Source organism: Dreissena polymorpha, chromosome 10, assembly GCF_020536995.1.
Source record: "Dreissena polymorpha isolate Duluth1 chromosome 10, UMN_Dpol_1.0, whole genome shotgun sequence".
In the NCBI taxonomy this organism is placed as follows: Eukaryota; Metazoa; Mollusca; class Bivalvia; order Myida; family Dreissenidae; genus Dreissena; species Dreissena polymorpha.
Genome location: NC_068364.1, coordinates 72784482 through 72799879, shown reverse-complemented (window position 1 = coordinate 72799879; position 15398 = coordinate 72784482). Strand labels below are relative to the sequence as shown.

The 15398-nt window shown below is 35.4% G+C and overlaps 2 protein-coding genes across 2 annotated transcripts in view; one reads left to right on the top strand and one right to left on the bottom strand.

Annotated features, from left to right (window-relative positions):
• The window catches only part of LOC127846971 (solute carrier family 15 member 2-like), a 43330-nt gene extending 31153 nt beyond the window's left edge, over nucleotides 1-12177 (bottom strand). Inside the window, exons 1-3 of the mRNA XM_052378445.1 lie at nucleotides 12039-12177; nucleotides 2374-2457; nucleotides 976-1016 (exon numbers count right to left, since the gene is read on the bottom strand). Coding sequence (XP_052234405.1) covers nucleotides 976-1016; nucleotides 2374-2434 — 102 coding nt within the window. The 5' untranslated portion in view covers nucleotides 2435-2457; nucleotides 12039-12177. The remainder of the gene's footprint in view (nucleotides 1-975; nucleotides 1017-2373; nucleotides 2458-12038) is intronic.
• Nucleotides 12178-12396: 219 nt separating this feature from the next.
• Nucleotides 12397-15398, top strand: part of LOC127846969 (armadillo repeat-containing protein 8-like) — a 43060-nt gene continuing 40058 nt past the window's right edge. The window contains exon 1 of the mRNA XM_052378443.1: nucleotides 12397-12484. Within this exon, the coding sequence (XP_052234403.1) occupies nucleotides 12467-12484 (18 nt within the window). The 5' untranslated portion in view covers nucleotides 12397-12466. The remainder of the gene's footprint in view (nucleotides 12485-15398) is intronic.

The window sequence follows — 15398 nt, the reverse complement described above, 5'->3', positions numbered from 1 at the left end:
AGTAACATAGAAACCTCCAATAAATTATGTAGTTTCCTGAAATCTGAGGTTCGGTCAAGATAGCAGAAAGTAACATTTTGGGAGACAGATAATTTTACAGGTGCAAAGTCTATATAAGTATATCTCATACAAACAAGAGCTGTCACCATAGGATGACTTATGCCCCCTATAAACGCTTGATAGAAGTTATGAGCTTTTTCCGAAACCTAAATGCAGATTTGGAAACCTAAACGCAGACCCTAAGTTCAAGGTCAAGGGGTCAAAATTTGTGTGCGTATGGAAAGGCCTTGTCCATATACACATGCATGCCAAATATGAAATTGCTATCTGAAGCGACATAGAAGTTATGAGCATTTTTGAAACCTAAACGCAAAGTGTGACGGACAGACGGACAGTCCGATCACTATATGCCCTCCTTTGGGGGCATAAAAATTTCAAGTGCAGGGTTACATACTGTGAAGTACTTATTGAAATCTCCAGTTATGTTTTGAAGCTAATACAAAGTAGTAAAAACACACACGTTTTTCAGTAGTTTAAAAGAGGACTTCTAAAAACCCAAGTTTAGTCAATAGGTGAACTTATAAATTAATATATTCTGGCCCTCACAAAATTCAATAAGAAAAATACTTTTTTCAATGAAGTACTTTTTTTTAAGAAATGCAACAGTTTAAAAGAGCTGGTCATAATTTTGAAATAACTATATACCTTAATTGTGAAAACCTCTGTTTTTATAGTATTGTCAATCTATAAATACTATTGGAATACAAATCGTCTTTTGACAGCAAAAATATAAGATGGCTTATAATGCTAAAGGTGCACAAAAAGTTTAGCTATCGAGAACATTGCTACATGTCAGTTTTCATAACACATGTGGAGCAACAAGAAAATTGTTTATATAATTATTATTTATAATAACCATATTTTAAACTGATTTTATTTTAAAATAAAAAGCCAACTGAAGAAATAATATCTTACCTGTATTTTCGAGTTTTCATTTCGATCTAGAAGTTCTGATGCTGTAAAAAGCAGACAAAAGAATTCCTGGTATATACAGATACATTAGTAACTCTGAAAAAAAAAATGAATTTAAACGTAATGAAATAATATATAACCCTGGTGTTAAACAGGAAGCCTTATGTTTCCAAACCCAATTTGTAAAAAGGGTGAACAGCAGAAATCCCTTCTTTGGTACTGTGATAATGAATGATAGCACCTTTTACTTGAACCTCAGTAAGATCTCAAGCAAAACCATAGGCAGCCATTTAAATCAAGTACGAATTAAGGGATAACGGGAAGTCAAGGACAGTGAAGGATTTTGGACTGCTTACATATATGTTGAGTGTTTTGATTGTAACTATTTTATTTGATATAGTAATTAAACAAATGTTTCATGCTCCTTATAATAATAATGCAGTCTCAGCCAAACATGGCCGGACCGACGGTCATGTCCTGTAAAATTTTGTAAGGTCCGGCCTGTCGGTCAAATTACCAGGACACATTGTTCAGTAAAAAAAACAAAAACAAATTCTTTGGTTTGTATAGGATTGTTTACGGCTCTGAAAGTTTTCTGAGGTGCAAAAATAGCGATAGCGTCTTTATACACGTGCTTTTCCATACCAACGCTCTTTCTGCTGACAAAATTTTCAGAGGGCACCTGATTGGTACATTTCTGTGCATCTTACGAATGCGGGTCAGAACGGTCCAAATCCATGACGGCCTAGTCGCTTAACAAGATATTCATAAATCTGATTATTAGAATTTAAATGATACAGATATCAATTTGTGTGGTTGTTATAGCAATAGTAATGTATAATAATGATCATTGTCATTCGAACCGTTATTATCTTGGCTGTCAATGTCCATGCGTGAAAAAGGCTGGTCGTCATTTATTGAGGCCGTCGTCGGTTTAGGCGTTATTGACCAGACTCATACCTGACATGCGAGCTAAGCGTAGCTTAGGTAAACAAGTATCAGCTACTTTGGTTTTGGAAAACTTAAGATATTACAATTGAGCGATTCCCGTTTATATGTACTATTAACATGCGTTCAACATTTTTAAAAATATGTTTTAACTTAACAAGACTATGTACCATGTATGGCGTGTATTATAATTAAACATCAGATACAAATGTGTGACCTTGAAATTAATAGCTTTTTATCATTTATCATTTTATATCATAATTAACACCTTGATCCCAGCAATGATACCAAATTATTTTACTATTATATTCTGTCGCTGGTAGGTCCTGTAAATGAAGAGGAGGTCCTGTATTTTTTTGCATTTAACAGGACCCAATGTCCTGTAAAAATTTGCCTAGTTTGGATTTGACTGATAATGTGTGTATTAATTCCAAAAATGTTATTTACACCTACCTGAAGAGGTTTCTCTTGGTGAACTGCCACCATCATTCAGCGTGCCATAACGAGGTTCCATGTTGAAAGCTTCACTCAATCAAACTAGAAAATAAATAACTGCATCTTATATATTTATGGCCACTAAAGATAGTCAATAGGCCAAAATAAAACAACCTCTTCATGTCACTCAATTGGCATATTTATGGGAACTTGTATTCAATGTAGAGAAATGAAAAGTCATACATTATGGAAAAATACGAACCTGAACAGGTTCATACTATGAACAATTAGACTTAAAAATAAGTAAAAGAAATCTTGGAGTTACCTTCACCAGAGACCCTAAATTCAGTCCACATATTCCCAAGAAGGTAAATCGAGCCAAAAGTATGCTAGCACTTATAAAAGGGTCAATGTATATCTTTATAACTACTCCTCTTTGAGACTTTACATTGCATTGGCGAGGACACCCAAGAATTAGCTAATGTAGTTCTGCACCCTTATCTCCGAAAGGATGGCGAGAACATTGAATAGGTCCAAATGCGAGGGACAAATCTTGTACCATACTTAAGGGATCTGCTATACAAGACCAGCCTCATACATGTAGAACTTAAACTTATAGTTATGCTACCACATTTAGGAATTACGCTACACACACAAGACTTCAAGGGGATGTGATCAAGACAAGCTTGCGAAGGGACTTGGCAATTGCCCATTGCACAATTTTCTTTAATAAAGAAATATATCAGTTTCGAAAAATAAAGTGAACATCGCCAGAACAGTTTAGTATAAAATCATCAATTTTATTTCAGCCTTTAGATTGGTATATTAATTTTTAAATGATACTTAATTAAGAAACAAAATAAAATATCAGTTTAAGGTAGAAGCAGATATGAATATAAGCCATAGCTTGAAGTCTTTCAAAGTTATATGTTACTATTAAAATATTTTGATAAAATTGGCTTCCAAAACGGGGTTTACCCACTGAACATTGTGTATATCATAATGTCAGCTATTTTTGCGATGTGCGCCCACATATTATTCCATGCAACATTTTATGAGAATCGGGAAAAAGTAAAAGAATTTTCTTTAAAATAAATCAAATAAATGAAAGTCTGGTGTTTACACTAGCGCAGTGGTCTGCCTCACTTTGCAATTTATGTGGAAATTTATTGAAGAGGACCACACAAAATGTAATGGAATCGGGATACCTTTTGGATTATTTCAGTTGAAGTAAGATTTTGAAATGCAATTATACTCATTTTTTTACTCATTTTAGTAGTGTATGTATTTATTTTCAGGCGTAGCAATGTTAGTGAAACGAAATACTGACAGTTCATGCGTGTGATGTCATGATAAGAGCTGTGTTCTTAATGAAAACAAAGTGATGCCTGATGGAAATTAGGCTAAACTCAATATAAGAGAATCATACAATATTATTTATTCTAAATCCCTTTTAATATATATCAACACTATTATAAATATTGAAAATTTGTTTCATGTTTTACATTTTTTCATTTCTATTCAGAGCTCCAGATAAGGGTCGTATTTTCGTAATTACGAATTATTTTCAAGTCCGTTACGTATTTATTTTAAAATCTTGTCGTACCATTAAGAATTACAAAATCAAGTTACGAATATTATTTTTACATCGGTTCGTATCGATTTTTTCTGAGTTCTTTTCGCGTATTAAAGATCTTTGCGGTGCTTATATAGAATGGTTATCGCGTTTGTTTAACAAAGCGCATTTTTTCCAATAAAAGCGGCGTATACAGTCTATCTGTCAAAAAACAATGGCGGCGCCCAGAGAGCGTCCTAAAAACTGCAAAGCGCCCAAAAAAACGCTTTTAACATATTGTATGCAAAGTGAGCCGAAGTTAAATGTTTAGAAAGACATTATAGAAAAGATATTATACGATGTTGTATGTTCAGTTTTCGACACAGTCGGAAAAGCTAAACAAAAACGCGACACGACGGGTCCAAACTTAAACACAAAAAAACATTGAACGAGTGGAAGGGACAAGTCCCGTGGCTAATCATTGAATAGATTGAAGGGAAGACCCGTTTAAATTGTGAAATATGTAAAAATTCATCTAAGGCATGCAATCTAAGCACAGTTTGGGCATAATTATGAAGGTATTTGAAAAATAAAATTGTATAATACTGAAAAGACACTGTTGAACTCGTATAAATAAAGTTGCTAGTATGTTTATTTTGATTTTTTTTTGCATGAGAATAACCATTATTATTTTTTTTTATGTCATTTATAAAAAATAAGAATTATTTTCCAAAACTAAGTAGTAACGTTAAGAATAAAATTTCAGAGTTAAGAATTATTTTTGAAAATCTGGTAGTAATTTAAGAATTTCACAAAACCTTATCTGGAGCTCTGTCTATTGTGTGAATTTATGAAATGTTATTTATTGTATGTATGTATTTCTTTAGACTTTGCAGTCAAGGATAACCCATGAAAGTGCAAGCACTTATTTCCAATGGGGTCCTTTGGTTTTTGCTGAAGAGACAGCAAGCAGAAGAGACAGTATTGGGATACAAGGAATCTGGATATATTAGATTCAAGCAGGGGGACACTCTGATACTGCTAAATAACAGAGAGCCGAGAGATAAAACAAGCTGTTGTAACGTAAATGGGGGTGTGATCACACTGTTTAGATATACAAATAATTTTCCTTCAGCCTACCTGGCTTATGATTGGATATTCTAAACAAATGATTGGGGAATATAAACATGAATTAATTAACTTCAATCAAGACTGACAACAATAACTGAGACACCGAAAAACGCCTCCCTGGGCGATTATTAAATACAGTCACCGTGCTTTTACTACACCGGCAATACCTATGCCTTAAAACATTCCACCCATATATCATGCACACAGTGGACAATACAAGTTTATCTGGGCGTTTCAAAACTGGAGTCACCATGCACACCAAACCTCGAGCATGGAACCAATTCCTGCAAAAGCACCGTCATGCAGAAGCTACTAGATCTACACCAGGAAAACCCGCAAGCACTCCAAACCTAGAGCATGGAATGTATTCCTGCAATATCACTGTCACGCAGAAGCTACTTGATCTACACCAGGAAAACCCGCCATGCACTCCAAACCTAGAGCATGGAATCTATTCCTGCAATATCACTGTCACGCAGAAGCTACTTGATCTACACCAGGAAAACCCGCCATGCACTCCAGACCTAGAGCATGGAATCTATTCCTGCAATATCACTGTCACGCAGAAGCTACTTGATCTACACCAGGAAAACCCGCCATGCACTCCAGACCTAGAGCATGGAATCTATTCCTGAAATATCACTGTCACGCAGAAGCTACTAGATCTACACCAGGAAAACCCGCCATGCACTCCAGACCTAGAGCATGGAATCTATTCCTGCAATAGCACTGTCACGCAGAAGCTACTAGATCTACACCAGGAAAACCCGCCATGCACTCCAGACCTAGAGCATGGAATCTATTCCTGCAATATCACTGTCACGCAGAAGCTACTAGATCTACACCAGGAAAACCCGCCATGCACTCCAGACCTAGAGCATGGAATCTATTCCTGCAATAGCACTGTCACGCAGAAGCTACTTGATCTACACCAGGAAAACCCGCCATGCACTCCAGACCTAGAGCATGGAATCTATTCCTGCAATATCACTGTCACGCAGAAGCTACTTGATCTACACCAGGAAAACCCGCCATGCACTCCAAACCTAGAGCATGGAATCTATTCCTGCAATATCACTGTCACGCAGAAGCTACTAGATCTACACCAGGAAAACCCGCCATGCACTCCAGACCTAGAGCATGGAATCTATTCCTGCAATATCACTGTCACGCAGAAGCTACTTGATCTACACCAGGAAAACCCGCCATGCACTCCAGACCTAGAGCATGGAATCTATTCCTGCAATAGCACTGTCACGCAGAAGCTACTTGATCTACACCAGGAAAACCCGCCATGCACTCCAGACCTAGAGCATGGAATCTATTCCTGCAATATCACTTTCACGCAGAAGCTACTAGATCTACACCAGGAAAACCCGCCATGCACTCCAAACCTAGAGCATGGAATCTATTCCTGCAATATCACTGTCATGCAGAAGCTACTAGATCTACACCAGGAAAACCCGCCATGCACTCCAGACCTAGAGCATGGAATCTATTCCTGCAATATCACTGTCACGCAGAAGCTACTAGATCTACACCAGGAAAACCCGCCATGCACTCCAGACCTAGAGCATGGAATCTATTCCTGCAATAGCACCGGCACGCAGAAGCTACTAGATCAACACCAGGAAACCCCGCCATGCACTCCAACCTAGAGCATGGAATCTATTCCTGCAATATCACTGTCACGCAGAAGCTACTTGATCTACACCAGGAAAACCCGCCATGCACTCCAAACCTAGAGCATGGAATCTATTCCTGCAATATCACTGTCACGCAGAAGCTACTAGATCTACACCAGGAAAACCCGCCATGCACTCCAGACCTAGAGCATGGAATCTATTCCTGCAATATCACTGTCATGCAGAAGCTACTATATCTACACCAGGAAAACCCGCCATGCACTCCAAACCTAGAGCATGGAATCTATTCCTGAAATATCACTGTCACGCAGAAGCTACTTGATCTACACCAGGAAAACCCGCCATGCACTCCAAACCTAGAGCATGGAATCTATTCCTGCAATATAACTGTCACGCAGAAGCTACTAGATCTACACCAGGAAAACCCGCCATGCACTCCAGACCTCGAGCATGGAATCTATTCCTGCAATATCACTGTCATGCAGAAGCTACTTGATCTACACCAGGAAAACCCGCCATGCACTCCAAACCTAGAGCATGGAATCTATTCCTGAAATATCACTGTCACGCAGAAGCTACTTGATCTACACCAGGAAAACCCGCCATGCACTCCAAACCTAGAGCATGGAATCTATTCCTGCAATATCACTGTCATGCAGAAGCTACTAGATCTACACCAGGAAAACCCGCCATGCACTCCAAACCTAGAGCATGGAATCTATTCCTGCAATATCACTGTCATGCAGAAGCTACTATATCTACACCAGGAAAACCCGGGGACCGGTCTGCTAATGCTCTGTTCTTCTAACAGGGTTTAGATATATGGAATGTGTTGACTCAGTTCATCCCTAACATTGCTAGGAGACTACTGTGAAGCCAAAACTACCTCATATACTAAATTGTGTATTAACAATCAGTTCCCCTTTTCCTCTCGACACGCTTCTTACGGTGACAGGATCCAAACTAAAACTCAACACATCAAGACATCATTTATATACACTAGAAAGTCACGTGACGCTAAAACAACATTGACAAATCCAGGTTAAACTATTATTTATAAAAAAAGTAGCCTAACGGGGTTGTCAGCCTCTTCCTTACATGAAGAATTTTATCAATAGAGACGACTATTTTATTCTTTAAGAGTAACTTATATATTTTCAATAATAATAACAATATCAGACCAAAATGACTTTAAATATTGACAGGAAATATCTTACATGTTGAAAATATAGACGGATGAATATATGTTTCTGGTTTTCCAGAAGTTCTTAATGTAAACAACATAAAGGTTACATAAGCAGCGTTATAGATAATTTTTGACCCATGGGGGTAAATACCCCCACTTTTCAAAGCATGTGGGTAAATGGTCAAATTTTGCCTTTCTTGAAGGGTAATTTGCTAAAAGTGAAACAAGAACACTACTTTAATCATGTTAAACACAATAAACCATCAACTATGTGTATTCCTTCAAAGTAGTCCGTTTCTTAAAGTGTTTTTTGCTTTTTTAACTGCCTTTGTTTATAGGCTTCCACCACCGTGAGCCACAGAACTTTTTTTTGCCAACTTTCAACAGTTGTTTTATAAGCGTTTAAGTGTGTCCTTTTTGATTTGAAAACAGAGGACATTAAATCATTCAGTATTGGCAGTACAATGTTTTTACTCGATACAACTTTTGCTGTATAAAAAGAATCAATTTTACTTTGGGAAGTACTTTGTTTTGGCTTCAAAGAAGCCATGCTGACCTCTTCATGTAATTTAATAAACACATAAGCGCTTGACTGTCTGTTAAAACAAGAGCACTGCATAGCGGGTGCCAACGCTAGGCTGCAGATGCAGTTTTGAATAAATAAAAGCTTGTCAGAATTCTTTTAAGAGGTCAAAGTGACCTTGACCTTTGACCTAGTGACCCAAAATGGGTGTTGCGTGTAGAACTCATCGAAGTGCATCTACATATAAAGTTTCAAATTTGTACGTGGAAGCACTTTGATTTTAGAGCAAAATGTCAAGTTTTAGCACGACACTGGCGGACGTCGGACGACGAGCTGGCTATGACAATACCTCAGGTTTTCTCCGAAAACAGCCGAGCTAGAAATCAATACTAAATTCACCATGCCTCTAGATTAAACAGAGTGTACATACCGACTGGCTAACTATTTCTTCAATCCAGTGCACTAATTAGCTCTAATTATTACGATAACCAGTCTCATAATTTTGGCGAAAGACAATCAGCTGTTTATATTTTTTGTTTACGCTATACGCAGAGAATTTACATCATTTGCGTAAGTCCAGATTGGCTTGCTTAAACAGGGCTCAACATTAACAGTTGTCCTATTGCCCCTGGCAAGTGAAAGTTGGGTCCGGGCAAGTTATTTTATAATCTAGTTGTCCGCCTGGGCAAGTGTAAAAAAGAACAAAGAGCATTTAATTTCGACTATAATAAGACTTTAATTGCTGTAATCATTTTGTAAAATGTTCAAAAATAAAAAAGGTGTTGTGGTGTATTATTTTGATATGAGGTTTACAGTTAATGTGATATTTCATGTTCGGGCATCCAGTGGTTTTACGTTCAGGGCAAGTAGATTTTCTAAGTACTCGCCCGGCAGGGCAAGTTGGTTTTTATGTTTATGTTGAGCCCTGTTAAATGTTCGCATGGAAATGATAAATTGAGCATATCTTGATATTTTTAATGCTTATATTACGCTGATACTCAGCTTATCTAGAACGCTGCATGCAACTAATTTTATTGCAATAACGACACATCGTTACACTCTTCCGAAGTCTCACATCAATGTTTCCAATCTTTGTTTATTGATAGGTCTTTGAGAGGACCCACACAAAGCTGTACTCTAAGAAATCCCTCTTATGGAGAGCTAAATAAGGAATGTGTCAAAAGCCCAACAACCATCAAACAGGTGTCCTACGCAGGTAAAACATAAGATAGCAAAACCCAATCTTGATATAGCAATAACCACGCACCTGCTATGCAAATTATTGCGCAATCGGTGTTCAGGCAAAAAGTTGACCGAAAAATGTGGGGTGTTTTTAACGCTTCACTACGAGCATAAAAGAAGTAATCCAAATGAAAAATTTGCATATGTGGGAGGAGATATGTCCAAATAAGCGGTATCTGACCTTGCCATGACAGGAAAAGAAAAAATCATTGCTCAAAAGTTAAAGTAAAAAATTCGAAGGCCAATATTTTGCATAAAGAAGGCAGATTCACTTGAAATTTAGCTTGTAATAAATCAATTTTTGTGTTTTTTAATAAATCCTAACCATTTGAATCAGGTATATGCGCGTGAAATAATATATATTTATTTATTTCCTACACCACTATACCTGTGCAGTAGAGTTACTCCCCTTTCCGCGGAATTATTACATTGTTGTTACGGTGAATTCGGGAGCGATCTTTTGAGCAGTTTTACGGATATCGGTACGATAAACACAGTATTTGTTTGGCAGGTAGAGAAATCGTCTCATCTGGTATCGATGCAGGTATGAATTCACTTAAATCACCGAAATTATTGTGTTAATTATGTCAAATAAAATCTGTTCCAGATCGTACCCGCGCCATGTCGTACCGGACTTGTCTTCATTTGTAACAAATGTAAAATGTAACTTCTGTGATTGATCATAATCATAAACTTAAAAGCTAAGTTACCTTATTAGTTTTAAGTTGATTATACATTTAGGGAGCATTATAATTCACACACCATCTCATTATTAGTTTTGTTAACGTGTTAAAACTGCTATAATTAATTTCAGTTCTTATTTCATTTACATGATTAATATACAAAAAATAAATGGATATTATTATATATAAAGGTTAGGTTCTTGAAATTAACCTTTGCAAAATTGAGAATGCAATGCTAAAACACGGTTATTATGTGTCGCAGGTTTTGTGCATACCGGTATTGAAATTTTATTTTATTTATTTTTTATTTTATAGAGAACATGACTGACAAAGATCTATTTGACAGTGATTATGATGCAGGGGGTTCACAAATACATGAGCACAGTTACACTGTGGTAAGTAACATTTTAAGCAGTTGCATGTTGAAGACATTGAATTTGATGGTTAAAAATTATATCCTGCATTTAAACCTTACATTTGGCTAATTTTGATCTCAGCATGATTTTTTAGCAAACTTTGAAAAAAAGACACATTGAATCAGTAAAAGCTTGTAGAAAACATTTTCGGTTAAATGTTCTGTTCTTTCAGTTTGTCTGTAACACTTAATTAATATTTGCATGCAGTGCACTATTATATTCCAGCATCTTTGGAGTTCCTTTCATGAAGAAAACAAGCTCTTAATTAATGTATCGACAATTATTTACTAAATCCAAGAAGTTGTTTAAAGATATTGAGCTGTTACACACATTCGCATTTTATGAGTTCGAACCTTCTTACAGTAATTATTATAATATTTTTTTAATTATTTTATGATATGTTTATCTTTTTTTGAATAGGTGTGTGTTAAACTATTCTAACAAATAGTATTTCTGTTTCATCTTACAAAAGTATATAAGATTTAATATAGCAATGCATTGTCGATCTTTCAGAATTCCTGGTGCTGCCATTCCTAATCAACCGACATATCAGAATTCTGGATAAGAATTCAGATTACTGGCTGCATATTCAACCGTAAGTGTTTTTCCTGTTCAATTTAACTGCTAGTTCATAAATAAAATTTTGTTTAAGAGAAATAATATTACTTTGATATTTTCTTAAAAACCAGGTGGTATCACATTTGTATTTGGTGGGTGGGGCAGTTGTACATGTTTTGGATAATGTTTTTTTTTAATACTAACCAAATAAGTTTTTGTTTTTTCAACATTTATTTCTTGTGATATTTAATCACATGCAAATTTGCAATTAAGAAAAATCAACTTTTTATTGTCTATTTCAGGAATTTTTGGGTCCTGCGTTGGAGGGGGGGGGTAACGTGTTTCAGACCAGAATCCTGCCGGCCCATCCAATTGCAAGGACATCTAACATAGCTGAAATGTATCTGTAATGAATTATTAAAAGTTTGGATAAAAAATGTGTTCTTAAATCATTATTTTAAACAAATTATACACCCAGGTTGACTATTTTGAAAAAAATGAAAAATGACAATTTTTACACAAGGGATTTTTCAATGTTTCCGCATTCACTAACATTATTTTAGACAATGTAAGATAGACAAACCATACATATTTGGAAATGGTTTACTAATATCTATCAGAAAATGTATCATTTTACTGGGTTTATGTCAATTTTCAAAATCAGTGGTTATTGCTACTTGATATTTCACTTTCAGTGTCATTTTCAACAATGAAGCAAACAATTCATAACACAATTTTAGTACCAGAATAATTTTTTATATCAGATTTTCAGTTTGGATCCATTTCTTCAAAACTACAAACTGAATGTATCTTCGAAATGTGAAACCTGTGACGTTTTCCATTTTGTTTTTTATTTCGTCTGCATAAAACTTCACCGTACAATTCTGTGTGAAAAGGTCTGGGTCAGTAAGGTCAACTTTAGAGTCAGAGATTAAATTAGGGTCGTTCAAAATGAAATAACATATTTCTGTAAATATGAAAAATAAGTATTTGCCTTGTATCTTAAACAGATAAAATACTGTTAAATTGACGAGGGACTCACTCAAGTAAAAGTAGGCTACCCTATTAAATACCGTCTTGTCTACTGATCCTAGTCAGGTAAGCGTTTTACATTAAGTGTTAAGCGTTTGGTCACCTTTGATGTCTTTGTAAACAACAAAAATAAATTGCTATGTTGTTTGCATCTATGGTAAGTTATGATTTTATTGCATTGCTTAAATATGGATATTTGTATAAAATGTCGATGTATTAGCCTAATGGAAATCTATATTGCTGTTGTTTTATTTTGGGGTTTCAGGGTTACATACCACTATAAACATTACCTTCAAATGTTAAAATGTAATTCATTTGATTTCGCATATAAAATAATATTCTCCGTGTATTTGTATTTAATTTTTATTATTGTTAACAGAACAGAATACATGTATCTCCTTATGCTTCCCGAAAGTTGTCAATATAAATAGATGCATGGTGACTGACATTGTGAACTATCATTTAACTCTAGTATATACCTTGATTTACCTTGATCTTCGGGCCGAAATAGTAGACAAAGTCTATCATGGCCCCTCTTCTTTAAAATGTTTATACGCGACATAGAGTGAGCTACACAGTTGTTTCAAATTTTTTCTTATTCCAGTTCTCTTTGTTCAAATGCGATTTGAACACATTCAGGGATGTTGCAGAGACGGTTTCTTCTGAAAGGGCATTCCGCATGCTCACTGTCCTAGCTCCAAATGAATTTAGTTTTACATTATGATGGCACTTTTTTTATGAATTTTAGGTGATGACCTCTCAAATCCCCTTGAGCCAAGTTAAATATATTGCTCCATTTTAGGTCGTCTAATCCGTAAATAGACTTATACAGTGTAATCATGTCACTCCTATCTCTTCGGTACTCCAGAGTTGGTAGACCAAGGAATTTTAGTCTTTCTTCATATGGGAGGGTAGAACATGCAGAAACAAGTCGTGTAGCTCTCCTCTGAACATCCTCAATCTTCTTAATGTCTTTTTTAAGATATGGCGACCACACATTTGATCCATATTCAAGAATAGGCCTAACAAATGATTTATAGAGAGGAAGCAACATTTCCCTCTCCATGAATTCAAAAGATCTGTGAATAAGTCTTAGTACTCTCTGTGCCTTAGAAGTAATGCTTGATATGTGCTCTCCAAAATGTAAATTTTCATTGAAAGTCACTTCAAAGTCCTTCTCAGATTGTGCCGAGTCCAGGTGTATGAAATTTCCATCTTTATCGGGCATTGAATACCTATGCCTTTCATTAGTAAATCCTATATGCATGACTTGGCATTGAACGCAAGCTTCCATTTCGAACTCCAGTCACACAGGTCAGGCCTTTCCGCTCCATTTTGGGAAAACGCCACACTGGAAATTTGGGAATATGCGTCGTGAAAAACCCCGTTTTGGGAAAAAATTAAACGCAAAACTGGCTCAATTGGGAAAAATAAAGGCATGCTAATAGTTTTTCTTATAATTCAAAGAAGCCGTTAACTGGTAAATAACGACTATTTTGATAACATATTTTTAAAATTTTACAAAATAGTATGAACATGTGTGATAAGTGCAGGTTTTTTATCTGATTTTGGGGAAAGGGACCTGGCCTTTTTTGAGGTGAAAAAAATCACGCGAAATGCCGGATTTTGGGGAAGATAAGTAAAGTCTTAAAGAATCAATTTAACATATTTTACTGTTTTTAAAACAAATTTAAGGCAACAGATAATTTAATTATGCAATATTTTTATATTTTCTACACTGGATCAGGTTAACTTATATATTTAAAATATTTAAAGGAAAAAATTGTTTGTTTTTTTTGTTTGTTTTTTTTGAATTGGGAATTATTTTTTTCAATTGGGAAAAAAACAACCAGATTTGCATTGGGAATGGGGCCGAATTTCGGACCCGTGGCATAGGGCGGAAAAGGCCTGCAGGTTGTCCAGATCTTGTTACAATTTATCGCATTAAGTAGTGGTATTAACATTTGAGTAAATCTTTGTATCATCCGCAAAAATTTTGACTATTCCATTGACAACATCTGGCAGGTCATTTATAAAGCATAGTTTATAATAGAAGAACAACTGGTATAGGATCATGAACAATTTTATTGTGCTTAACAATCATGTATTATTATTAACATACAAAACTAACTAGAACATAGGAAAGACTGTAAGCTTTTAATATTTAAAGTTTAATGTAAAAAAGAGGTTATAATCTGTAAGTAAGAATGACATGGTAATTCTAAAAACAAAACAAAACATGAAACTAACCATGAAAACATTTTGTCTCACTTGTTAACAGTACCATATTCACTATAGTTTATTCAGTATGTAAGTACCAGAAATTCTCTTGCTTTATCGATTTAATGTCTACATTAAGCTTTGGGGGGAAATTCCAGCTTAGTTTCTGGATATTTCAACAAATTGTCTTGTTTGTATAATTGAGAAAAAGAAGATCTTGATTTTTTTTATTTGTCCAGTCAGACTGTTTGTAAGACAATCATACAGCTGCTAATGTTGAGCCATTAAATTCGTATTAATACATGTAATCAGTTTACAGCATGCGCCATAATCTGATTGTGCCCACCCCCTTTCCTCATTGAAAAGCTTGTAAAAATTGTTTGCTTATCATGTCCATCACTCTAAAAGTCTGATAAGTTTTAGTAATTGCCACCCTTTTTATATAAGTTTAAAGTTATAGTCTTTCCAGTTTTCATTCAATTTTTTCTTACTTCATGGCCATAATATTTTAGAAATAAGACCATTTTTGCTAAACAAACTGATCACCTCAAAAACTACATGCAATCATTTTTCAACATTTTGTGGAGGACAGAGTTAAATAAATAATTTTAGGGGTAAAAGTTTCATACCATACTAGGGGATAAAATATATTTGAGAAAGATCAGTATTAAGCAAAAACTGAATATTCCTAGATGATTTTGCCTTTCATGAAACTGAACAAGTAATTTTGTATGGCAAATTTGAGGCCAAAATGTGGCCTCATTCCCTTGCGTAAATGGTGTATACACAGTGATAGGGCAAATACCACAACTTTTCCTCTCACCGTGGAAATTTTATACTTCTGACAAGAG